The 26,742-nt window shown below is 47.6% G+C and overlaps 3 protein-coding genes across 4 annotated transcripts in view; 2 read left to right on the top strand and 1 right to left on the bottom strand.

The window, feature by feature from the left end:
• The window catches only part of LOC144136297 (uncharacterized), a 28,718-nt gene extending 15,165 nt beyond the window's left edge, over positions 1 to 13,553 (bottom strand). Inside the window, exons 1-7 of the mRNA XM_077668536.1 lie at positions 13,413 to 13,553; positions 11,621 to 11,639; positions 10,512 to 10,618; positions 9,461 to 9,526; positions 1,488 to 1,517; positions 916 to 969; positions 58 to 132 (exon numbers count right to left, since the gene is read on the bottom strand). Coding sequence (XP_077524662.1) covers positions 58 to 132; positions 916 to 969; positions 1,488 to 1,517; positions 9,461 to 9,526; positions 10,512 to 10,618; positions 11,621 to 11,639; positions 13,413 to 13,440 — 379 coding nt within the window. The 5' untranslated portion in view covers positions 13,441 to 13,553. The remainder of the gene's footprint in view (positions 1 to 57; positions 133 to 915; positions 970 to 1,487; positions 1,518 to 9,460; positions 9,527 to 10,511; positions 10,619 to 11,620; positions 11,640 to 13,412) is intronic.
• LOC144136295 (CUGBP Elav-like family member 4) overlaps positions 1 to 26,742 on the top strand; it is a 522,488-nt gene that overhangs the window by 156,851 nt on the left and 338,895 nt on the right. The gene's annotated exons all lie outside the window — the stretch shown is intronic.
• Positions 1 to 26,742, top strand: part of LOC144136298 (CUGBP Elav-like family member 1) — a 624,321-nt gene that overhangs the window by 560,160 nt on the left and 37,419 nt on the right. The gene's annotated exons all lie outside the window — the stretch shown is intronic.

The following is a 26,742-nucleotide window of genomic DNA, read 5'->3' as shown; positions in this document are numbered from 1 at the left end:
GGCTGCCTCATGTCGACGCAGCGTAGGTAATAAAAAGAAGTAAAAAAATGCACGTACCCTTCGCACCCTTATTCGTTGTCTTGCTTTTTTTCTTGGCAGCTGAAGCTGGAGCAGACCTCTTCTTTTTAGAACCTGTAGCCCGCACATTCACAGAAATCAGGTCACACACATGAAAAAAGCTGACCTGCTACATCAAGCTCTGAACTGAACCACACAGAGTGAAAATTATTTGTTTTCGACTCATTTCTTTTCCGACATGGTGTATAAAGCGTTCTTTTTACTGAATTGTGCTATACTCAAAGAGTAAAACAGGCCCGAATACCTTGAAGCCAAAACACAAAGTGACTGCACCTTCGTGTAGGGCGAGTGAGCCCTCCTCCTGTTCTGCAGTGCTTCCCGCAACAAAATTTCCTGGAGTGGATTAAACAGTGAGAAACTTAGCGGCTGCATGAAACCAATACAGAAAGTGAGTAACCAATAGGCCCCTGAGCAGTCTAGACGGGATCAAATGACAGTGCCTAACCGCTGTCAGGGTACTGGAAGCGTCTCAATGAAGGTCAAACAAGTACCGATGTGTGCTGTTAACAGATGGACCAATTAGGGCGGCACTCTACTTTTTTGTTGTACCTTCCGACATGTGTTCTCTAGAAATTCGACTGCATGTTTACTCATAAATTGCATTTCTGCTTCTCGAGATTTCTCGTAGGAGCAGACATATTTATGCGAAACAGTAACAGCCCATTGTCAGTATATGAGCGTTGATTCTGCACAAAGATTTTTCATTGTGTGCGCTTGCATTGCTGCGCTTCGGACCGCGACCTAAATATAGCTTCGCGGTGGCAGACAATAGCTTCTGCGATCCGCACATGGCAGCTGTGGCGCAAGGAGCCAGCAGCTGAGTAAAACGTGACTTACGTTTATTAGTTGGCGGCTTTGGCTTTGGCTTCCTGGTCGTGGCTGGTACTGGAACTGTACAAGAAAACAGGACATGTAGTGAACGCAGATTTTGTTTCTTGCGTTGCATTACGTAGACGCAAAAATTGAGCAATCGAATGTGCAAGCGGGCGATTTTTAGGCCTGCGAAAACGGCCCATTATGGACGCAAATGCGAACCTTGCAGTACTGTACTTTCTACTGATACCTGTTGGCCGGAAAGCAATTAGTGGGAGATATTTCGGCAATATTGGAAGCCTGACAATTTATTGTCACGCGTTCACTCGCGTATTGCAGTGCAACTTTAAGTTTCTTTGGTGAAAAAAAGCAGCAGAGCGCCGATTGTACAGCTGACGCATTCAATGTGTTGAGCTTTTTTGGAACAGAAAGAGTGCCGGTGTTGAAATGCAGCCTGTATTTATTAAGTTAACACAGTCGTGACAGTCTACTTCATGTATTTCGCAGGATTTTAATTCGAAAAGTCATTCCATCGCTACTTAAATTAACTGGTTACTTTATTGGACCCAGCTGCTCCTTATGCAGTATTTTCTTACCGGGATCTTCAACTTCTGCTTCATTTTGTCCTGGAAAAAGAACGCCGCCTCTGTATTTTCACAACGATCAAATCACGCGCATATTGTTTCAACAGTTGCAACAGTTTGCTCCTATCATAGATACAAGCAGCTCACAATATCTTCGATATATCTACTCACCGGAATACAAGACTCGCGAATCTGTCATAGCGTAATGAGCCAGAAGGAAAAGATTTTAACATAGATACTTCAAAATGAAAACTTCACGTTCCAAACTCTACTGGCTCCGCACACTACCCAAGCGAGTTAAACCGGACAAGTTTCTTTGCCCTCAGCACTAAGCCTCAAGAAATCTACTTTACTCCCCCACGAGGTAATTCACAGAGGACCCCTCATAAGTGTATAACTGAGAATAACGACGATCACTCATCTCATTCATCTATTCATCTCACGCTGCGGTGCTTTCGAGGGGTAATTTTATAAGTGTTATCTTTTTTTATGTCTCCTACCTTTGTTTTGCGGAAAGGAGAAACATTTTTGTAGCATTCAGAGGCTGCATTCAATGCAGGCTGGCCCCGTTGCTTTCACATATTTTCCAAGCGAGCATCAATAGCAGGTTTGCGCGTGACAACCTATGTGAAACGGTTCCGCTTCATTTTCTGATATCCCGGTGACTTACTTCGGTTGATTCCTGCGACGAACTTGTACCAAGAGCACCGTCGATGTAATCACAGTTTTCAAAGAATTCATGATGACGCACGGCTTCGGAAGCACCAAGTCACGTGGCTTCTTCGACACCAGATTTCGCTTTCTTTGGGACAAAAAATTGGCTCTGATTTAGCTCTGGTTAACCCTAGTTGAATTGCGAAAGCTTCGTTTCCTCGGCACGTCGTCTACGCAGCGTCTCATTCCAACGTTCTCGAGAACTCAAACCAGTCTCTTCCGCAGTTGAAGAGTCACTTCAGGACGTGGCACGACTTCCTCTAGCCGCATCTTCGTTACGACGCTTCTCGAGTCGTGCGGCGCGTTCTTCTGGCGTCTATTGAGCGCGTTGTCTACTCCTCGCTTCGTTCTGTCGTTGTTTTGTCTCTTTCGCGTTCTCCATAACAACTACAATACACTGCAGCGAAGCGTATATATATATAATCTTCCTCTACCCAAGCAGAGCCCATCTGGTGGAGCGAGCGGCGACGGCAGCGGGGTCGACGGCGGCGCCATCTGTTGGAGCGCGGCTGCGGCGTTGCTAGGCAACGGCGGCTCAAGTCGTTCGTCGGCCATGGCACATCGCATACGGCATACGGCACACGGCATACGGCTCAAGTGCGCGCCGAGCCGAAATGGCTCACGGGCTGGCATAGTAAAGCTTTCGCTTTAAAATGATTTAACTTCTGCCATGGCTCAGCTGTCCTGAATTCTAAGGGAGGCGAAGTGACTAAGAGGCTACTGCGAACTCGCTTGCGATCAATGCCTGCACGCGCACTTGCATGTTCAGATTGTTGGTCGCGCAGTCGGCGTTCGGACAGACAGACAGACAGAAAAACTTTATTGAGCAAGTGAGTTTTAGACCCAGCTGGGTCCCTGGGCCACTGCGTGGTCCCGCACTGCATCAAGTAGGTCATGCCGGGACATGACGTCGGCAGCCCGAGTCACCGCAGCAAGCTGCGATGTCGGGTCTGCAGACATGAGCAGGACCTCCCAGTCCTCCCAGCTCGAGATGGCGTGCTGTCCCCGCGGGGGAGGGTCAGCAGGGCAGCCGAAAAGGATATGGGAGAGTGTGTCGTAGGGGTCACCGCATAGGGAGCATGCAGGGGATGTGCCGCAATAGTGGGATAAAAGCTGAGGGGATGACAGAGAGCGGGTCCGGAGGCGTCTGAAGAGGATATGTTGGGAGTGCGTAAGAGAGCGGTGGGGAGGAGGGTAAGTCCGACGGTCCAAACGGGGTATTTGCGTGAGCTCCGGAAAGGTGTGTGCCCGCTCCCTCGAGAATCCTGGATTGAGACTGTCCTGAGCCCGGCAAATCAGACCTCGGGCCAATTTATCGGCAGCCTAGTTTCCAGGGTTCCCAGAGTGAGCCAGCACCCACTGAAGCTCTACCCTGTGCGGTAAATTTTGGGTAGGAGTGTTCAACAATTGCCAGGCAGGGGCGTGAATCCTGCCCCTGGCAAAGTTGGATGGAGCCGTTTTGGAGTCGCTGAAGATGTATTGGGCGTCCTAATGTGCAAGGGCTAGGGCGATGGCGGTCTCCTCTGCCTCCTCAGGCGTAGAGCCCGAGAGAAGACGGTGAGTTAGCGGTTGAGGTAGGGTTGGATTGTAGGCAACTGCTACAGCTTCATGCGCTGTACATGCGGCGTCTACCCAAACGGCATCGTGGGCTTGCCCATAATACTTATGGAGGGCATTAGCGCGAGCTACGCGGTGAGGGATGTGAAATTTGGGATGGACGTCTCGAGGAAGGGGTTTCACAACGAGAGGTGTATGGATGTGTCGAGGGATGGCTATAAGGGTTGATTGGTTAGCGGGTATGTTGATGCGAAGGGAGGAGAGTATATGGCGGCCAGTGGCGATCGTGGCAAGTCTAAGGTACTGTGTCTGAAGGTGCGCGTCAACTAGTTCCTGAATGGTGTTATGCATGCCTAGTGCAAGAAGTTTGGCTGTGCTAGTGCTACGAGGTAGGTTTAGGGCTGCCTTAGTCGCAAGGCGGATCATTGCGTTCACGCGTTCGGTTTCCGTGCGGTTCAGTTTGAGGTATGCGGTTGCGTATAGAATGCGGCTAAGCGTAAATACGTGCACTACTTTCATGTTGTCCGCTTCGTCTAAACCCTTGTTAAGGGAGGACACTCGGCGTAGAAGGTGCAACACGGATTGCGTGGAGGCCTTGAGCCTTTTAAGGGTATTTTCATTTCGTCCAGAATCCTGCAAGTGGAGGCCAAGGATGCGGAGGGCGGGTGTGATGGGGATAGGGGATCCTTTTAAATTGATTTGGATGGGCGAGTTAGCGCTAGATTTTGGCCTAATTAGGAAGAGCGCGGACTTGGATGGGGAACATTCGAGCCCGATGGATGACGCGTGAGAGGAGATGGTGTCTGCTGCTAACTGAAGAGTTTCCTCAATTTCCCCGTCAGAGCCATGAGTGGTCCATGTGTTAATATCATCAGCGTACAGGGTATGCTTTAGGTGTGGAATTAGAGCCAGTTTGTGAGCTAGGGGGATGAGAGCAACGTTAAAGAAAAGAGGAGAAAGGACCGCCCCTTGAGGGGTTCCGAGCTCTCCGAGTGTATAAGGGGATGTCGTAATCTGATCTATGTACAGGGAGGCAGTGCGGCCCGAGAGAAACGCGCGATCGTAATTGTAGGTATTAGTGCCTACCTGTAGAGCCTGCAGTTCCCGTAAGATGGCATCGTGTCGAATTCTGTCAAATGCCTTGGTGAGGTCAACTGCCAGGATAGCATTAGTGTGGTGGGGGATAGTATCATCATGCACGTCATGCGTAATTTGAAGTAGGGTGTCCTGCGCAGATAGGTGCGCACGAAAACCGAGCATACTGTGGGGGAAAAAGTGGTTGTATTCCATGTACGTTGTTAGCTGAGCAAGAATTATGTGCTCGAAGACCTTGCCTAGACAGGATGTAAGAGAAATAGGGCGGATGTTGTCTAGGGTGATAGGCTTGTGGGGTTTTGGAATAAACATAATTTTTCCATGCTTCCACGAGACAGGGAGAGTACTTGCCTCCCAACATTAGTTAAAGTAGTTGACCACACCATTCACTTTGCCAAGAATTATCTCCCTGTCGCCTCGCGCCCAACGCCTGCCGCGCGGGAGGCTATCACGAACAGTGCTCACTGCTGCTGCGGAGGCAGGAGTGCAGAGTTTGCGCAATGGGCGTTCATTACCTTTGGTACCAAACTCTCGCCGGAACTGAGCTTGCGCAAGGCGGGCAGTTCTTAGCTTGGCCGCGTCTCGCCAAAACCACTCGTCGCTTTAAAAGCTGCAGCCTGCGTCCACTTATCAGGAGCCGCATTCAGAGCAGTGTTTGCACGGCATGGCTATTGGTGGTTGCTCAGCGCCCGGTAAGCCTCCTTCCCACACGTAAGGGCATGCATGGTTTAGGTCATGGCTTCACAAGTTAGGCCTTAGTGAGGAGCTTCTGAGTAATTTCGATCGGATCTTTGACGAGGACCTCAATCTTAGTACGTAAAGATATTTTGCTTCACGTTTCTTGAAATTCGGCCACTGCCCCATGGACCGAATACGCGCACATGCTAACTTGAGTGGCTCTGTTCTGTCTCTCTCTCTCTCTCTCTCTCTCTCTCTCTCTGTGTGTGTGTGTGTGTGTGTGTGTGTGTGTGTGTGTGTGTGTGTGTGTGTGTGTGTGTGTGTGTGTGTGTGTGTGCGCGCGTGTGCGTGTGCGTGTGCGTGCGTGTGTGTGTGTGTGTGTGTGTGTGTGTGTGTGTGTGTGTGTGTGTGTGTGTGTGTGTGTGTGTGTGTGTGTGTGTGTGTGTGTGTGTGTGTGTGTGTGTGTGTGTGTGTGTGTGTGTGTGTGTGTGTGTGTGTGTGTGTGTGTGTGTGTGTGTGTGTGTGTGTGTGTGTGTGTGTGTGTGTGTGTGTGTGTGTGTGTGAGAGAGAGAGAGTTTAAAACACAGCACTAACGAAGCATCGCAGTCTACAAAATGGCTTAGGAACTCAATGGGAGCAATTAATGACCTCCACATATTTTCCTAGGAAAGTTCAGTCCGCTATGAGACATTAGGACTTCCTAAGCCGTCGCAAACGGCGAAGTGTTTCTGTAAATTTTACCACTAACAGAGCTAAGTGAACGCCACCACAAAAAGACGCTGGATGGCGGCAGCCAACAGCAGTCTGGTGATTTCCTGATATGGCAGTTCCCAGCTGTCTTTGCCTGGTGCACGACTTTAGCCTTTTATTCTCATTCTGCGCTTCCCTTAGGACACGCTTCGCGTCACCCGCACTGACCACAGTCCTCTCCATGCAGCTTCTGATCTGAAACACCATTCTGCCAAATTCTGTCTTTACTGCCTGAGCAAACATACTGTTTTACATGAAAGAAAAGAATATTCTTTCTCCTCAAACACCTGTTTGCGTTTGACAATCAAACCAGCATCAAAAATACAGAAGTAAGAGAAAAAGAGGGTGACTTCTGGGAAACAGCTGATTTTTGCTGAATGAACATTCTAGCACCCCGTGAACGCATACGCAGACTAAAAAAAAAAACAAATGTAAGGGTGCAGTGGCTGGCAACGCCAACGATAGAGCACGCAGAAAAAACCGCAAACAACAAACCGCATTAACTAGTTCGACTTATAAAACACGTTTGCTTGTTAGTCAAGGACAAAGTAAAGTGACAAAGCGCAGTGGCGTCTTTTATAATTTTAAGCGCTTTTAATACCTCAGCCTCATATGCGGCCTCTAATTTCTCTTGTATGGTGAAATAGTTCAAAAGCGGGGTGACCACAGTGCAAAAGCTGACTGTCGTTTTCAGCAGTTGTTCTATGAGACTGTCTCATCGTTCAGTCCAATGTCTGTACACGCTGCACGCGAATTGGCCCAGCTCTGCACATTATTACCCAATCCTTATACACGTGAGAGCTGGTGCCGTTTTCAATACTATTGCCTTCACTATAGCATTCGATAGCGTTGATCATGACATTCTTTTCAGCAAAATTTTTTCATACGGCGTAACCGTTCCCAACTTAAAATTACTGAGAAGCTATTTAATGAACCGGGAGCAAGTAGTAGACATACCATCAGGTCAGTCTGAATCAAAGATCGGTAATATAGGTGTTCCCCAAGGCTCCATACTCGGTCCTCTTTTGTTTTTAATTTACATTAATAGTTTACCATCATGGCTTTCACCGTTATCACAGTGTCTTTTGTACGCAGATAACACGACGGTGTTTACCTCTCATAATAGCATCAAATCATTAACGGACCAACTGATCCAAGGCTTAGCTTATTTAAACATATGGTGCCAAAGTAATATACTGATAATTAATCCTCCCAAGACTAAGTACCCGTTTTATGTTCGCGAAACAAGGATCGAGACAGCATAACTCCAGTTTCATCAACTCTCAAGAAATTCGTTTCAATGATCATTGTACATTCTTCGGTGTAGAGCTTAACAGATTTTTGAAGTTTACTGCTCATTTTAAACAAATTAAGCAAAATACTTCATATGGCCTACAGATTATTCTAAAAGCCGGTAGCTACTTCAGAACCCCAACGTTAATCACGCTTTATTATGTCTTCATTCATTGTCATCTCAATTACTTTATTAGTTCCTTGGGTGCTACGTATCAGACTCTTCTATCTCCTCTAGAACACATACAAAATCAAGCTGTTCGATTCATCACAAACTGTCATTCTACTGTTCTTGTCACTCCACTTTTCATTGAACTGCATATTCTTCCGATTAACTTGCTAATCAAATTGAACTTGGGAATCACTGCGTTTCAGTTCGTCTTTATTAGTAATTTGCTTTATATTGCCGGTACAACTGTCATAAATAATCCTAATATCACGTGATTTGCTCTAAACAATTTTCTACTACCGAAAGTACGTACTATGGTAAACAGACAGCTGGATTTGCACCAATTAACCACTGGAACATCCTACCCTTCTCCGTTAAGTGCTCACCGTCTCTTACAAATACATCTACTTTTTCACAAGATGCCCCACTACAGCCTTTAGGTTCGGGACCACTTTCTGTAATGCATACTCTGACTTGTTGAATTCACTGACGATATACTTGAACACGCTTTAACTAACCTGACCCCGCTTATTCGAAGCACGTACGCGTCGACTTTTTCATGCACCAAGCCTACGGCACAACACGAATACGCAGCGGGACCGGCTGATATTCCCACATGTAGGTTTTGCCCCTTTCCGTGCTATAAACAATTTCCTGCCCTAATTGAGCCGCCTTTCGTTCCTAAGATCACAAAATGCGCGTCAGTGTGTGGTCCAGCATCTACTTCCTGTGCGCTATGTTTTACAGTGAAAACCTCTAATAGGGATCTCAACCGCATCCCTCACAGCTCAAGTACAACGCAGCACGAGCGGTCCTAAGGTGGCCGTGGCAGCTTCGTCTTCTTTGCGGCTCAGAAAAGGGGGCCGCACAGGGCTGTGCTGTTAAGGAGTCGTTTACAGCTTGAATGTCGGGGCTGGCGATGGTGTTTCAAAAAGATCACGTGACAAGTCAGAGCACACCTCTAGAGCCCATGGCGGCCTCGTCATCTTTTGCGGCTCAAAGTGGAGGACGCGTTGGGTGTGCAGCTCCTTCGCCATGCATGGCAGACGGGGACCGTCGGATGAGCCGCAGTCGGCAGCCGAAACTCAGCGTGCTCGTGAGCGAAGGAGAAGCGTCGGCAAGAAAACAATGATCTAGCCGTACGTGAGGTTGAACCAGAAACCTCGAGCCTAATTGCTCAAATCGGACATCGTCGCCAGATGAACACAGCATACGTAGGGAATATCGCAAGCATGAAAGGGAAACACCCGGCCTAGAGACCTATCGGCGGGGCAGTGCACCGGCCGTGTCCAGATCGTCGAAGAAGCCGCCGCCTGCTAAACATGTCCTATTGGATTAACAGCATGCTTACAAAAGTCAACGAACAGCGGGAGCACCGCAGTGGGGACAGATTTTAGCCGGAGTGTCCGCATTGCCCGGCATCTTTGCAGAAACTTTTTTCCTCTTAGCTACAAGCAGCGAAAATGACGTTGCTATTGTCAATGGTATAAAGGAATGCATGTAAGTTTTACTGGTATTCCTCTCAGAAGTTTTAGGGCTTCATTGGACATCTGCTTTGGAAGGATTTTACATTTCGTCCTCCGCATACAGCGCATGTTTCAGCACGCATGTTCGCAGCATCAGCTGCCGAAACACAAAACATGCTGCTTCAAAATACGCTTCCGTTTTTTGTGCCATCCGGGCACCTCAAAACGAGGCAAGGTACACAAGGCCAATGAAAGGGACTCACTTCTCTCCCCAGAGACCTCGGTGGTTTCAGAACTTGCGACGAGGCGATGGGACTTTGAATCGGGCCCTGAAAAACAAAAGCGGATCATCATTGTTGTGCCGTAAACGTGCTTGAAGTTTTCGACCTGCATATCTCGACTGCGCCGAAGGGAATCGGCCTGCTGAGGGCAAAATTTACGACAAATGCAATAGGACGTGGGCGTCAGATCGCAGTGTTTCTGACAGTACTGTTTTATGTTGTAGGAGCAGGAAAACGCAGTCCATCTCAAACGCTATCTGTTTGGCTTCGTACGCCCAGTATATGCGGTTCACTAGCAACTAAACACTCTTGCACCACAGAGTGAGTGAAATGCCTCAAGTCATATGATGTCATCGCAAGCTAATCTCAGGTTGGTTCTGCTGGCAGAATATTATGCGCAAGTAGATTGTAGCCTCTCTCTAGCGGGAAAAATAAAATATCGTATATATCAGCAGTCGCTTCGGATAGACTTTCTAACTGCGTGAATAAAAACCAAGTTGGGGTAAACACCTTTTATTAATGTAACGCGCCGCCGCACAACGTAGCGATCACAAGTGTTGCTGGGCCAGGTCCTCTAGTTTGAGTATTTTGGAGAGATGAAGATACAACCGCAAGCTCCTCGACGTTAAGCAATTTGCAACTCGCACACACTCAGCTCGTTCTAGTGCGGTGGAGAGCAAAGCTACGGAACACCTCTACGCACCCATTCTATTTCTATTTCGGTTCTATTTTGGTCTGTATGACATCTTCATTAATCCCGCAGTCAACCGCTGACTGGTTTATTGGTTTCAACTGGTTGGGTCATGGTGCCAGCACTGGAAGACGAGGGTAAAAACTAGCCAGACAACCATGGATGCCGGACCACGGCGTTTGTGGTGACTAACCGGCCTTTAGTTCTTATCGGTTAGCGCTGGTACCAAGTTCTAGCGTGTTCAGCAATCAGGGGGAGCGCAGTTTTTCAGTTTGTATCCTAAGCTGCACATAAACAAATGTTCAGAAAGTAGCAACCGTCGTCGGAAGTGTTCGGACTCACCCTTGTAGAAGATGTAGCCAGCCATGCCCAGAACACCAATCATCATGACCACCCCCACGAACATGAACACCCCCTTGGGGGTAGGAAGGGGAAATGTCCGCTTCTTGCTGTTGCCGGAAAGGAAGGGAGAACAGCACCGGTTAGACGTAGAATCAAGCTGTAAAGTGGGATTGCCAAATTATTCAATCCTCTCTTCCTGTCCCCTCACCTCTTTCATTTCATTTCTCCATTCTGCCTGCTATCCTTTATTTCCGCTGCCCCAGCTCAGGTGCTTCATTATCGATGGCAGATGCCGGCGCTAGCAAAAATTTTTTCCTTCCTTTTTACTATCATTTTTTAATAAAACCACTTCCACCAATTATTCAAGTATTTCTGCGCATGCGTTCGATGGTTGTATCGCCCCTCCCACCTCCAAGTGTTTTCTCTAAAGCCACCCCCACAGCGCCGAAAAAACGGACACTGCAGTGACAGTAATGTTACAAAGTAGCTAGAGCAAGGAACTTGATTACAATATCGCGCACATGTTACTTTGTACCGCTGGGCACTGCTGAGGTTCGGGAACGCGCTCCGCAATTACGTTGGCGCTCACATGACCAAAAATAATTTTTCACAGCGATCGATTTCTTCATTGATAAAAGATTGTGATGATTATGAGGATTAATTTTTATGGCGCAACGGCATCTGTGGCCAGATAGCGCCAAGGCACAAGATGCGTTTCGTCTACTCAAGGTGGAGTCAAGGACCCATTTGCCAACCAATCCGTCCTAAAGAAGACAATAACCAGGCCAGGGGGAAAACTTGTACCCATTGTATCACCGGTGAGTGCCCGGTGGCGCTGGGGATCGAACCCCGCAGCTCCCGCATACGAGGCGGGTGCTCAACCACTAGGCCACCACTGCGGTACTCAATAATAAGAGACAAACGCTAAAGACACTTTCATTGAAGGCGACGGCCCAAGCAAGGCGCTACTTTTCGTGTGCTCCAATACACTTAGGTATTTCCTGCACTGAGAGTCCAGTGTTGAAAGTGCGTCGCTGTTGGAGTTCTAAACGTCATGTGATATTCAAAAGCCATGCTGATGCATGAAACGGACAGAAGGCGCTACTTACCTTTCGCCAAGTCCACTCTCTGCCGTCAAAATAAAATAAAAGGAAACGTGAGTGACAAGCATAGTCTGATAAAAAAAGCAAGCTTAGTCTTACTCAACTACTTCGTTCAACCGTGTGCTTGCTAACAAGCACAGGTTAAGCCCACTTCTCTGCAAACGAACACCTAGTGAAGAATCTGCTTGATGGCGTGCATTTTTTTCCTTAAAGTTTTCTAGTAATTTCTCAGGAGTTTTAGTCATTAACTGAATAATCCGGACAGCAAAAGTACAGGAATTACTTTTGCTCCCAATGCGCAAGCGTCGGCTCAAATACCTGGCGCCTTTCATGTGCAATTTCAATTACAGCAAGTACACCTTCTGCACAACAGTACAACAGTATGTCTTATTCCGATCGCACAGCTATTTCAAAAGCTTAGAAGATGAAAAAAAAATGTGGTGCTTTATGGTATCCGCAAGATACTGATTATAGCTATAATTATTCCTCAGCAATGCGCTGAAACAAAGACATCGTCGAGGCTTGGAGCTTTTCTGAGAAAGGTTTGTCAGTCTACCAAGTATTACGTCGTGCAATTCAAAGTACGTTTTCTTTTTATAGGAAAACTACTGTATCCGAAAACTACAGCCATGCAACTGCAGTTTGCCGTTACATCGTGCTATGTACGCTACTCGTGCTCGGTTTCCTCCATTTGCATGTGGGCTGCTCCACCATGCCACTGCAAGGCTGCATAATCCTTATTACGCAACGACCACAAAAGCCGAGACCAAAGGACTTCTAATCCACAATATCCGGTTGTCGTGAGACTTCGCTGACTCGCTTGTTTCACCCACTCCTGGCTCAGGGCGGCGAAGGAGCCTAGGGACTCAACACACGCTACCGGTGCTTTGCAAGTATAATCGGACCAGCTTAGCAGGCACTTCTGAGTTGTTCGAAGAAGGCTTTAGCGATTATCCCGAGAGAAAATTTTTGCGCCTACTACTCAGTGAAGAAACACAAACAATGCTGAATTCACAGTCCGGGCCAAAGCGGCCTCGAAACGAGGAATGAAGTTGAGAATTTAGGCATCTTGACTGGGTCCTTCGCACCGGTGCGCAAAGCTGGCGCCGCTTCAGAGGGGGCTCTGGACTGAGCCTATAGGATGCCATAGAGAAATAACTGGCAGATGTTTTAAGGTAAAACGCCGAGGAACCGGCAGTGAGGCACCAGAAAGGCGTTCTGCATTTGGGTTCTATTGATAGACACGCCGGATGGTCGCTTGTATCGAAAAGCCGCGGCCGTGGCATAGATCAAAAAAGCAAGCTTGTGCTCAAATGCAGAACATTCAAATAAAAAAGGAGAGTTTGAGGTACAGATTTGGCCAATACCAGATCTGTGCCGCCACGCACACAAGCACCTAAAATAGCCGTCAGCTAAATCCTTGTCTTCAAGGAATCGTAACTACTGAGAACCCACAGGGCCGCTACGAATAAATGATGTTCCATCTCCTTGCCAGTCGCCGTAGTGGCTCAGTGGTTATGGTGATGGGTTGCGATCATCACGACCACTGTCCCATTTCGATGGAAGCGAAATGCTAGAGACCAGTGTACTTCGCGATGTAAGTGTACGCCAAAGAACCCCACCCCATGTGGTTGAAATTATCCGGGGCCCTCCAATACGGCGTCGCTCTTTTCCCGAGTCGCTTTGGGACGTTAAACCCAATGAGCCAATCAATCGTCTCTTTGCCGTTCGAGCAGCATCTGCTGCCATAAGGTGAGGCGAAGCGCCCTGGCAAAGCGGGCAAATTATCAGCGCTTACCTGTCGACTCGTACTCTGAATCCTCCATGTTTATCGGCTGCCTGCAGTCTCGCCCGTTGAGAACAGTTGCACCACGCAGCTGAACAGGACAGGCTTTGGCAACGCGCGTGATTTCGTTCTTGTTCGTCGTCTTCTTCCGCTTCCTGTCTTTGCGCTGGCGCTAGTGCAGTGGCAGTGGTTTCTGAATGACTGATCACCTTGATGCAGGTGATCGTGTAATTAATTAATTTACTTATTTAGTACTTTCATCGCCTACATGGCATTACAGCAGAAAAGAAAATGCTAAAATATTTGAGTGTACAATTAACATGACACACCAACAAAAACATGCATACCGACATTGATAGATTGCTAAATTGAGCACTCAACGCTTCGTAAAAGGTTTCGTTTGACGGGACTGAGATAATTTTAGGTGACAAAGATTTCCACTGAAGAGTTGTTCTAACAAAAAATGAATGACTAAAATGATCACTTCTTAATGAATAATCCTTGAACTTGAAGACGGGGTTCTTTCTCTTTGACACATATGTGGGTGGTTTAATGTGCTCATCGCGATCTATGCCAGTTGGCAATGAAAAATACGCTAAAAAACTTGAGGCGAAGATCCAATCGACGATCCTCTAAATTAGGGCAATCGAGGATCATTTAGTATTAGTCACACTTCAGCACTTGTCATATAATTACAAGTTACAAACCGAACAGCCTTATTTTGAAGTTTTTCAAGGCTACTATCATGTTACTTTGTATATGGGTCCCAGCAAGCGCAGGAATATTTAAGCACTGATCGTACGTATGCTAAGTACAACTTTTTTTTCAGGTCAGCTTAGGCTAGCTTCTGACCCTTGGCGAGCCTAGCCCATTGTCTAAATAGGCTGCATTGTTTTCACGCGTTTGTGATGTCAGAAAGTGTGCCTTGTTTTTTTTTTTAAGTAGTTTTTCATCTGTCTCCTCCCATCATCATCGTCCCCCATCGTGACCTTCTTTTATCTCCTCTTCCCGTCCCCCAGGGCAGAGTAGCAGGCCAGATATTTATTTTTCAGGCCAACCTCTCTGCCTTTCCTATCAATAAACCCTCTCTCTCTTGTTTTCACGAGACTTGCGATTACATTTCATCACTAATGTACCACGATGAACTAGAACTTGTTAAGAATACACAAAATTACCGCAAGCCAAATCTCGTTGGTAATAACTTTTTTGCGGTTGCTATTTAGCAAGCCGCCGCGGTGGCTCAGTGGTTATGGCGCTCGGCTGCTGACACGGAAGACGCGGGTTCGATTCCGGCCGCGGCAGTTGAATTTCGATGAAGGCAAAATTCTGGAGGCCGGTGTACTGTGCGATATCAGTGTACGTTAAAGAACCCCCGGTGGTCGAAATTTCCGGAGCCCTTCACTACGGCGTCCCTCATAGCCTGAGTCGCCTTAGGACGTTAAACCCCCCTAAATTTAAACCAATCCTATTTTAGCAGCATTTTCCAGAAATTTCTGTACGGCACAGTAGCCTTTGAACATTTATATTTTCCTGAATCGTTCCCATTATGCACTTTCGTAATTTTTATATCTCTGAAAGTCGTCTCAGATTTCCAGGACGGAAGCATTTGTTGCTAACCTTAACAACAGGTTAACTTTACACGGTACCTGTGGTTCAAGTGAATATCAGGCCGCGTAAAAGCAAAATGATGAAGAAAACAAGGTTATAGTGCCCACATAAGCATCTGAGAACGGTGTTGCGAACATTTTACCGCGTGGTTGCTAAAAGCAAGAGGAGGCTGAACTCTACGCGAGAACTCTGAAATAGAAAGTTGCAGAATGTCGGATACATTACTTGGTAAATTAGCAAGTTGGCCTAGTTGGTTCACATTAATATCAGCAAACGACAAAAAAAAGAATTCCCCGTCCCATAGTCTTTTTCCTTCTTGTCCGTGTAGTTTTAATTATTTTCTAAGATAAAACAAGGCTCGTTGTTCAAAGTAGGGAAAAGGCGAGCTTACTCAATTCTTCACTGTTTAGTGATGGCGAAAGAGAACAAAGCTTTGGGGAGAAAAAACTCTTGTTCTGGAGCTATCGTTCAACGGTGTCCTTGAGTATATAGTAGGATACAACTTTAAAAAAAAAAACAGCAGTTGTTAACGCTGGGCCACGTTCCGAGGCGTACTGTATTATTCCGCTAGCCAGTCAGTCATAAATGTAAACGAGATCACCTTTTTAATTTTTACTTGATTAAACAAGCCAGGTATCAAAATTCTAAAGCTTATGACTTTTTTCTTGTGATTGGCTTCTTGTTTAGGTGACAAGAGAAGTTTTAACAATGGTCTACTTTTTTGTCGTGCAGGAATTCTGTGAGGCGGTAATGAATCCGGGCGGAGCTTTACTGCAGACTTAAGTTGTATCCAATTATAGCACGTTGTAGTGTGGTGCATTGGTAAATTATCTGTCTTCTTTGTGCCCTTATTGTAATTTTTTTTCCTTTTTTTGGGTTTCCGTCTGCGAATCAGTTGCGGGTTTTATAGCTATAGGATTAGATGCTTTCTGGCTTATGTTGTTTAACGTCGCAAAGCGACTCAGACTAGGAGGGAAGCCGTAGCGGACGGCTTCGCATAAATTCGACCACCTGGGGTTCGTTAAACTGCACTGGCATTTTATTGTACACGGACCTCTAGCATTTCACCCACCGAAATACGACCGACGTAGCCAGGATCGAACCCGTTGGTTTCGGGTCGGCACCCGAATACCGTAACCGATGAGCCACCTCGCGATGACATTGAAAGCCCCATCATGGGGGAAAAAAATTGACGGTTGATTTGCGTAGATCGGCCAAATGCGAATTAGGCGTGGTTGTACTTCCGCTGTACGGGTCCCTTGATGGAATTTGTTCGAATAGCGATAATGGCCTGTTACATGTGGAACTGGTCATTCTCTACTTTAAATTCATAGATCCCTGGGAATCCTCGTACCACTACTGGCGCAGTGGTAGAACGGTTAAGCGTTCGGTGCGGCCATCGGTGTGGCACCTGCCACGGTGGGCGGTGTGTGTGTGTGTGTGTGTAAGTATATATACACCTGGCAGACTGTCCACAGCCCTGTGGGCAGGTGGGCGCCATGCTACAAAGTAGGCTTATCACAAAAACACACAGGAGCTAAAAGCGGGAAATAGCCACTATAAATTCTATCGACTAAAAACACGGCGTGGTTAGTCATAAAAGTCGCTCATTGGTCCAGACAGTGATGGCGTCAAAGGTCATGTGACATGAATGCGCACTGATTGGTCGGCGGAGTGTGGGATGTCATCGACCACGTGTCATGGTTGAGTTTGCAGGTGCGCTGGTCACGCGGCAGCCGAGCCCAGGGGTGCGCTCGATGGCAGCTGACAGCTGCGCTTGGCTGTGAGCAGAAGTGTCTAGACAGCTCCGCGAATAAGGTGAGGACAGAGCCAGAATCTACGCCACGTGGGTCTACTGTGGTGGAAAATTCCCTCAAGAGGACACTGCGACCACGGAATATGTCGCTGAAGATCGAGTATAGACGGCTGCACAGGCTCAGCGCATGTGGCGAGCAGCAACGCCGGAGGAGGAAAGCTGGCCGAATGGACTCAATGTAACTAAGACTCCACTAAATTTCTTTTTCGATTAATCCCTCGCAACCTCAATTCAATGCTCACAGATAATATTTGAGCACCGGAAATGAACAAAAGAAAAACGATCCCTGAGCCTAATCGTAAGCGCTGCAAAAAGCACCGTTTGGCGCACTTCTCATCGCTAAAGCTTTGTTTATGCACTGTCACAATGGAAATACCAAAAGCAGGCTGTGCTCTCGTGTCAAAAAATATTTACGTTTTATATTTCTGTCTCTCATTAGTTAGTAGAAAAAATACTAAATAGAAAATTATTTGAGGTGTGCTCTTAGATACCTTTTATTTTGTTGGGTCCAACTCGCTCCCGTGCATCTAGGGAATGAAACGACCAGGAAACATGATTTGTAATTAATTTGCAAAGTAGAAAGCACAAATAATACTGGCAGTTAACAGTATTGCGAGGGGAAGTTAGTGACACTAAGGGCTAAATATAAAAGAAAGACGTGGTCATGATAGTAAGGTAATGTTTGAAAACGCACTTCTCTAGAACAGCATAATAGACCGTAAATATTTGATAAGGCCTCCAAATCTCTGTTGTTGTAAGAGAGCGACGTGCGTTTTAAACTTGATTTATTAAACGAATGGCATATATCGCCGTATTTACTATTAACGTGCATCATTCATTATTTATTTACGAAAGCAACCCTGTGTGCTAATACGCAGTAGGTAGCTGATGACCACAGTAATTTCGACCACTTGGAGTTCTGTGGCTCGCACTGACACCTCAGCATACGTTCATTTTTCATTTTCTTGCACCATTTCGCCTCCACCGGCCCGCGAGCTCCGAGGCCCGATTCGAATGGGCCACATCGAGTTGAGCATCCGAACGCCAAAGCCACCGATCCGGGGCAGCGCGAACACATTTCACTGTGGTTAGCAGAGAGTGTAGTGGCTAGCCCTCTTTTTACACCACAAACTATTTTGCGCATCAATCGGATCCCGAATAACTTTCCACAGCCAGCAACGCCCGCAACAATATCTCGTGCTCCGCGAAGGCGAGGACTTCCCGACCGCAGCGAACCGCCTCGGGCGAATCGGCTCTGGGACGAGAAGCAGACAGGCCGCATCCGGCGCCTCCGCGATGGCTCCCGACCCGCGCCGAGGCGGACCAGAAGAGCGCTCTCCTCCGGCGGCAGGCTGTCTGGCCCGCGGGCCTGATTTACTGTGGGCGTAATCAAGGGAGCCGCTGGCTCTCCCGGACTGCCGCCCAATGACGGCCGGCGCGCATAACGGCCAGAGCGGGCCTGCCCGCATTCGTCTTGCGTCGCCCGCGGCTGCCGCCGCCATCAGCGCTCGCGCGACGCGGGCCCCGGTGAAAGTTTGCAGAGCCCCCCCTGCACCCACGCTTCGCGAGGAGAACACGACTCTCGCTGCTGCCCCGCCCGGAATTTGATTCATGTCCGCTGTCGGCAGAACGCCGGCCGTCCGCTCGCGGTGCTTCTCGGCCGCGTTGCGTTGCGGACGGAGCAAGCCAAAGGCGCAGGGCCACGGTTTTTTTTGGCCATGAGGTTACGTGCCTCTGTCAACAGTACGCGGAAGAATTCAGGCTGTCTCCTGAGAATAATTGCTCCACGCTCCGCGGAGGACTGCTCCGTCGTCGGCGGTCGCTTCGTTTTCGTAGCCACCGCAATATACGTACGCCAGGCTGTTGTAAAAAGACTAATCTAGAAGCGTACGCGCCGCCGACCACTACGAGGCTGAAGGCTGGTTGAAGGCTGGTTGAAGGCTGCAAGGCTGGCCAGGAATTTTTGGCGGCGGGTTATTAATACTGGCCGCAGTAATCGGAAACAACTCTATTGTCCTTGCTGCTCATGGCTCCTTGCAGTGAAAATCACGTGATGTTGAGTCACTTGCTATTGACCCTTTCCTGTCCATGTGGCGCTTAAAGTACTAGAGGGCGATGAAGACGCTAAGGCTTGCATCCCTAGCGCACTGCTCTATTTTCTTGCAACAGTTTTTTTTTGCTTTCGTTTTCTGATTTCATGAAGCACTCCATGTTTACTGCTTTCACTTTGAGAAAAATGAATGACAGCAACACAATTAGCCATCATTTGCAAACTTCTCCATCTTCCTTTGTATCATAACTTTGGACTGATTTCAGTTTTCGCTTCACTTAAAGATGGGTTACGCAAGTTGCAGCTTACAACATTAGGGCGTTTTCTTCTTTTTCCGTGACCAGCTACGAGGAATCATGATGTATTGTGGGCTCAATTTTGTCGTCTTGGCCCAAATAAAGCAGATATTACTCACAGCGCACAGTGAACCGAGTGGACTCTCGACAAACTGTCGATGAACCTTCTCATATGTTCATGTGGTGGTGACAACAAGGACGGGCCTGAACGGCATACAGCTTGTTTGTAAATTTAACAATTAATTAGGCGCATTGTAGACAAATGCCTAGCAAGTCAGCGGTGGCGGAGGCGGGGGGCAGCATGCGACAGTATGTCCGTCACTTGCGGCCAAGCTCAGCTTAAAGATGGCACTTAAGTTTCGAGACAAGAAACCACTTGCGGGACCGTAGTTGCTCCAGAGCGCTCTGGTGATTTCTCATGTAGCAAAGTGATGAGGCTGCGTGCCACTGGCGAGAAACAGACAACAAAACCAAAGATTGAAACAAAAACAATAAAAACAACGCTTGGCGGCAGTGTGCTGCTGTAGAGGTAGGCGCGGCACTGTGTAGTTGTAGTGTTTTTTGTGAAACGCGTTAAGTATCCGTACAGCGGCGCTTACCTCCACTCACTGCTTCCTAGTTCAGTGATGTTTCATACGGGAAGTTTCCCCTATTTTCAGAAAACTTGAGGTGTAAAATTCGGTGAAAAGGCAATTTTTACTGAGTTTCAGGGAGTATTATTAATGGAAACAACCTCACGAAGAAAGCGCCTGAAAGAGACATTTTTTTTGTCTAATTGAGAAAGTTTTTGGTTACGGCATGCAACACCACTGTCCAAGTCCACAAAGTAGCAATAGCAGCCACCTCTCACTGAGAGGGCCGTCAACTTCGAGTGCCTGCATCAACTGGTACTGATCTTTTGCAACCACATACCATCGTCCGCATGAATGGAAATACTTTCGCACGTTTATACCTGTCGATAACGGTCTGCTACCTGTCGCTCGCAGTGCAAGGCAGTTGCGCTCGGAATATCAGACGACGCTTGAGGCTGCGCATCGTACAATGTGAGGACAGCAAATTGCACGGACGCATCTGAGCCCCCAATCGCCTGAGGTGGCCAAGTCCCGGCAATAACTGCATCTCCGAATTATGCAACAGCGCTGAAGACTATAACTCCCGTCCCCGCCGAAGTTTGTCGATTCCTGGCACTCTGAGCGACACGTGAAGCTCCTCCGAGACCAGAAATACTAAGACAGGTTTTGTGTTCTCGGAATGACAGAGTGCTCACAATCAGCCTACGCATTGTAAGCAGGGGCACCCTTCTTTAATATGCTGTTGATTGCTTCTAGGCTTCAGTGTAATGAAGTGTACATATGGAAACAAGCTTGCGGAAAGAATGGAGTTTGAAGAAGGGCAGATGCTGGGTTCATGTGGCCACGTTGCATAGCAGGTTTCGCCGTCCAACAGCAGACTTAAAACTGCCAGCGGTCGGATTCTGATCGAGCTCGAGACACAGCAGGTGGCACGTCTCCGCCTCTGCGCGTCAGCAAACGCATACAGGGCATTCTCAGTAGGGAAACAAAGCGAGACCAGTTCGAAGCGCTTCCTATAGCTACGGCCATTCCAACTCGTATCTTCCGCATTCGGTAACGTTCCCCAGAAGAGAGAAACCTTAGCCACACCTTCGAAGTCGCCTGCATAACCGCCAGCCTGTTAAGCCGAGAAAAGGGTAAAGTGGCATTTCCCGCTTTATTGGGAAGCTGGGTTGCCTTTCCTTTAGTGTAATTTATCGCACTAATTGATGAGGCCAGCGTGAAAAGGGCCACAGTGGTGGTGCGATGGTGGATGGTGGCGGATGGTGGCGGCCGAAAAGTTAGCACGACTGAAATTGTTGAAGAATCGCTTATAGGCTTCCGTAACGCCATGCGCGATGTGTTGCATTTCAGTCAAATGCGGACAAGAGCTCTGAGCAATCGGGTCAACGCATATCTCTGCCGTTTCTGGCCGAGTAAATGTGGTTATCGTACAACATTCCTTTGAGCGAAATATCTACGCTTTCTTCCTTGCAGATTCAAGTTCACAAAGGACGTTCTTCGTGGGAAGTAGCTTCAAGCCCTGCACTTGTGAAAACATGCCCAACCAATCAGCTTTTATCTATGTTACTAGCGAAGTGGCCGCTTTTAAAAATGCGCCTTGTGTAAACGTGTAATACAAGTACGACAGGCCTCGACTCATTAGTGTCGGCGATCTCGTTACCTAACGAACAAAAAGGTGCCTAACGGTTCTAGAGCGTTATTTCTGCAATGCCTTCTTCCATAAAGAGACGTGACCCTGCGGTTAGTTCGGCGCTCTAATGAACGTAGACTAGGCCACCAGCTCGGCACCTCTCTTTGTGGTATTCCTTTGTAATCACCGCCTACTTCGAGTCCAGTCAGCTCTTTAATCAGTCTTTCAACACATAAAAAAGGCTTTCACTGCTGTTAATCTGTATTTTCTATTTGTTTCCAGTGTGATCCAGTGCTGAAATAATTTTGAGAACGCCGCATATTCGGCCTTCGGTGGTAGCGCGTTAGAGGGCCGTCGATGCGGTTCTGTGCACGCCCTTGGGTCAGCGCTAATGATCGCGGGTCCCGTCTCCTGCTGTCTCCCAAACTAAAATCTCCGAAGGCAGCCGCATAAATTCTGTTCGCGATCTAAATTTTCCGTGCGGTAAATCGCCCGGCAGCATTCGCTGAGTGACGCTTCGCGTGCGCTTCGGCGGCGACCTAGCGCGCCAGAACGCGTGCCTGCCGGCGAGCACTCGTCGGCGGAGAGCGCGCACGGCTGAGCACTCGAGTGAGGACTAGCAAGTTTTTGGCACAAAGTAGAACTTAACGACTCGCCGTAAACTTTGGATAAAAGAATCGGGCTCTTTTGAGGAGGCCAGCAATTTGCATGTCAAAGAAAAAGATAATTTCTTATCGGTCGGTTTGAATGGCGCCCGGACTCTCATATCCTGCTTACAAGTTGTTTCCATTACGCCGCTACAGCTTTCTCTGCATTGATATGCAATAAGGACGGGCCGCCGTTTTCAAGATTTTTTTATTTGTCTCCTTCCAGGAAAAGGCTGATGAATACCGGGGGATACGCTTTTTGATGACAATGCGCGGTGCGGTGCCTTTGTCATTGGAGGTCGTCACAAACGTCTCTCGCGCACTGGCTATGACAAAGAATGGCGATTTTTGCGAGCCTCAATCCGAATTAATTATGCCCCAACTTTAAAGCCCGACGTGCCAGCATTGACTAGTTCAAAACATTGTCTGTTGGCGCCGTATAATGATGTCTCTAGTCTAAAGCCTGAATTACTCTGATTCAGCGGCGGAATAAAGATGAGGATGACTTCATTAGGTGTAAAGCGGTTGACATCATCTCATTGTGAAACTCTGACGCCCTATACCTCACTTTATCTCGTACCTTACATACGAAGGCTCTTCGTGCAAGCAGCACTCAAGCATCGTCACGCCTATACTTCAGAATACTCTGAAGCCAGGATATTGCACTGAAGACTAACAAGATCCTAGATGCTCGATGAAAGAGTTCCGCTTTGCAGGGACCGTATGATCGTTAGTATTGAACAACACAATACCATCAAGGGTGCGATACATTAGAGAGTTTTAGTTTCACTTACGTAGAGGGTTCACGTACGCGAACGTGAGAAATGTACGTAGCCTGCACGCAGGTCGTTTGAAACCCTTATAGTTACACGTACTCGACGCAAGCCGCGTGTTACTCCTAGCGCCATCTACTAAGAAACACAGACATTGGTTGTAGCCTAAATCATCCAAGACAAGTCTTTAAGCCAAGCCATTCGGTCTGTCCTCGTGTTTTGCGGTTTGGCTATGTTTGGCTGGTTTGAGGCTCTCTCAGTTCGAGATCTCGCGAGACCGTTGCTATGACGACGACCAACGCTACTTCGTCAAGCTTAACAGCTGAAAAATCGCCTTACTGTCAGAAAAACAAAAGCTATTTGTCGCATGAAACCTTATGCTAGGGTAAGAATGGGCAAATCGAAGGCGAATAAAATAGTTTAGAACACGATGTCACGTCGAGGTATTAGCGACGAAGCTGTTATCGCTGTGAAGCGGCGGGCAGGGCGCCGCCATGTTTGTTAACGCTTCGTACGCAACGCAAAGATCGCAACGTAAAAATCCGAATCTCACGTACGTACGTGAGACTCGCGCATACCCTTTGCGTTCTGCGCATGCGCACTGGTCACCCGTAAGAGCTCTACGTACGTGAAGCCTCTACGTACGTGAAACTGCAACTCTACTAAGAGGAACGTGGCTCTTATACCGCCCGTTAGTACGTAGCTTCATGCGCATCGTGCTCAGGAACCCACTTAGTAACGTCATATGCCCGATAACGTATCCAGTACCGTCATATTCAGTTGACGTGTGTTGATCATGTTATCATAAAAACGAATTCATGATTTTTTTGGCGTTGAATATTTTGTCGCAGAACCACAACAACCTAAGTAGCTTTCTTGCATTGACCTTCATGTCTGAAAAAAAAATCAAAGTAGGTTACAAACATTACCATAGTAGAGATATGGCAGGAAGATGAGATGCTTTACAGCAAAAAAACAAATTGATTTTGTTTTGGATGGTCAGGGAAGGTTAGCACGATTTCTTTAAAATGCGGACTTGACTCCACGTGGCTATTTACATTTTGCGCTCTTGTTTTTCCTGCCTGCTGGACAACGTTTCTTCTTTTAACATTTCGAGGTTTTTGTTCTCCGTGATTGCTTTTATTTTCAAGCAGCAGCTCCTTTTTTATTTGTTTGGTTCTGGTCAACCGCATGGAATTCGGGCCACTTTTTCAAACATGGGCACAGGACCCTGGACTATACCTTCGCGTTCCGACTTATCTGCCCCAATGTGCAGCAAATTCGCTTTGCTGGCAGCGATCTGATGTTGCTTTAAAAAATCAACACTCATTCAGCATGTGCATGGCTCATGGCTCTGCCTGGGACACACTTAGCTGCAGAGAATCGATAAAATGCTTACTGTATCAAAAAAAGAAAGAACAGAACATTTATTGCGTCCATGTCCTGTGTTTAACGCCGAAAGAGAAACGCTGTACGATTATCTAGACCGCCTTGATCCTCGCCCTCTGACAGAGAGCAAAATCTTCGGACTGTGACCACAGCACTTAAGGCCCTCAAGGCATACGAAACTCTGTTTCGATCCTAAGGGCGTTGTGATTATGCGACAGATTGTGACTTAACGGCAAGCATGTCCTTTCCTAATGTCCTTGCTCCTCGTCCCTTCTCCCTCACTTCTTTTTACATTCCCATTCCCCTTTCTCGCAGTCCAGGTAGTCAACCGGAACACCTTTCAGGACAACCGAACTGCGCTGCCGCTTCCTCTTTCTCTTACTGTCTCTCGTTTTCATTTTTTTCTCGCGGGTTTTATCAAAGCCGTGCCTAGTTTTTCAGAACATGGCATGCTGTATTACAGCGGGAGCTCATTTTAGAAGGGCATCTTAAGGTAACACACACGAAGCTTGTGAAAAATTTCAGTGGCCCTGATGTACGCGGCTCACCTTGTGCCACGTACGATGCGTCGCCCACACCGAAGTTGCACAGCTCTACACGTTACAACACCGACATTACAGCTCTGCAAATGCGGTTACAGGCAGTGACTGAAAATTGGTTTCGAGGAAAGGAAAGGCGGTCTCACCTAAACTGTGCCGTGAGAGAAAAGATGAGGGGGGATTAGAGGGCCCCGGATTAATTTCGACCGCGGGGGCTTCTTTAATGTGCTCTGAAATCTTAAATTGCACGGTTGTCTTTTGCATTTCGCCTCCATGGAAACGCGGCCACCACGATCAGGATTTCATCTCGCATCTCGGGTTCAAACCACCGCGGCGGGCTGGTTAGGTAATGAATTCTCACACACTCATCCTCTTACGGGTGAGGAGCTGCGGATAACGTCAAACCTATCCACGAAGCCAGACACTTGGTTTTTGTCATAGACCTGGTTTTTGAAATGATATACACATCGTGAACGAAGTGGATCGCATCAGCAGTCACTTTAAGTGATCACAAGGCAGTCGTTTTCATTGAGGGCGTTCCAAAGTTACCAACAAGTGACGCTGTGGCATGAACGACAGCGCTGTCAGTTCAGTTCGTGACCGTTAATGATTGCGAAGAGGCCGTATTGAAAAAATACAATAGGATAATGAATAAATGGTTAAAAATTGCGCCCACCTCCTACTAGGTTCAACGATTTACGTGGTGTAGGGAAAATATTGCGTATTTTTAAATATAATTAATGAGGTACAAGAATGCAGAGCGACATCCGTCGGAAACAGAGAAATCTTGTCTCACCTCACTTTTCAGCACAGGCCCCAATGCTACTGCCGTACTGGCCTCGGCCGAAGTTTCAGCGATTTTAGAAGCTGTTAGCCAGTTGGCTTCTTGCCTTGGGCAGGGCGCGGAAAAGCCGTTAAGGTCCACACGACTTGCGTACCATTATGTGAAGCAGCAGAATCGGGCACAGCAGCTCCGTGGACAGCCAACACAGCCGCCGCTTCTTCCCGCCTGACTTTTTAACGGCACAGCTGGGGTCCGACTTGTGTCGCAAGGGTGTCCCACTGCGCCGGCTCCTTTGCGACTGCGAAAGAAAAGAGGCGATGATAATAAAAAATTAAGAGGTACATTATGAGCGACACTGGGGGGCGAGCAGGGCACCCCAGGGGGCCTGGCGGCGGCTTCAGCGCCGCGTGGCGTAATTCTCCTTGTCTACACGCTATCGCTTTGGCAGCAGTGCTGACGCGTCCAGAAGAGCGTCTCGCCGCTCCGCTTTCCTCTCTCTCTCCACTTGGACAATTCTGTGCACTGTCCGAGATGCTACGAGTGCAGCAGTGCTTCTGTATCGTACCCATTTCCAACCCTAGTTTCTACTGGATAAAATTGACGCTTTCAGTGAACCTGAACATTAACTTTTGGCATTAGTGCTTGGTCAGCGACTAACCGAAGAACAGAAGAAAGTGGAACTAGTTTCAGAACACTTCCCTGCACTGAGTGCTCTTCGTCATTGTGCAGCGCCTTACTTACCATTAAGGAGTACTTGCTCGGCAACAGCAAAGGTAATACGACCATGCTGCTCTTGATAATCGCATTCGTTACATGCGGAACGGTATTTAAGACTACTGACAGCAACGTGGTACTCATAACAGTGAGAAAGTGATACTTTTGCCCTTGAGAAGCCTCGCAGAGCTCCTTCGCATCTTTTTCAGCCATCATTTGGACAAACCCTAGTAAAATGGGCCTTTCAAGATACTCAAGGTGGTCAGGACTTGTAGGTGTTGCCACTCATTTACGCTTTATTCAGGCACGTTAGATCAAAGGCGAGACCGTGACCCAATCCTGTACTAGAACAGTTTTGCAATGAAACTGAAAGGTGTGGTTTTTAAACCTAGAGGTCGAACGGACTCAATGCAAGAACGAACACGCGGGCTCTCTAATGGTTCGGAAAACGTATGCTTGTTGCTTTCCATCGTCCTATCTATCGATAGTTCATTTCTTGCTTTCCTTCATCTACTGCGCAT

Source organism: Amblyomma americanum, chromosome 6 (genome assembly GCF_052857255.1).
Source record: "Amblyomma americanum isolate KBUSLIRL-KWMA chromosome 6, ASM5285725v1, whole genome shotgun sequence".
Taxonomy (NCBI): domain Eukaryota; kingdom Metazoa; phylum Arthropoda; class Arachnida; order Ixodida; family Ixodidae; genus Amblyomma; species Amblyomma americanum.
Note: the sequence above shows the minus strand (reverse complement) of the source record. Positions and strands in the feature narration are given on the sequence as shown.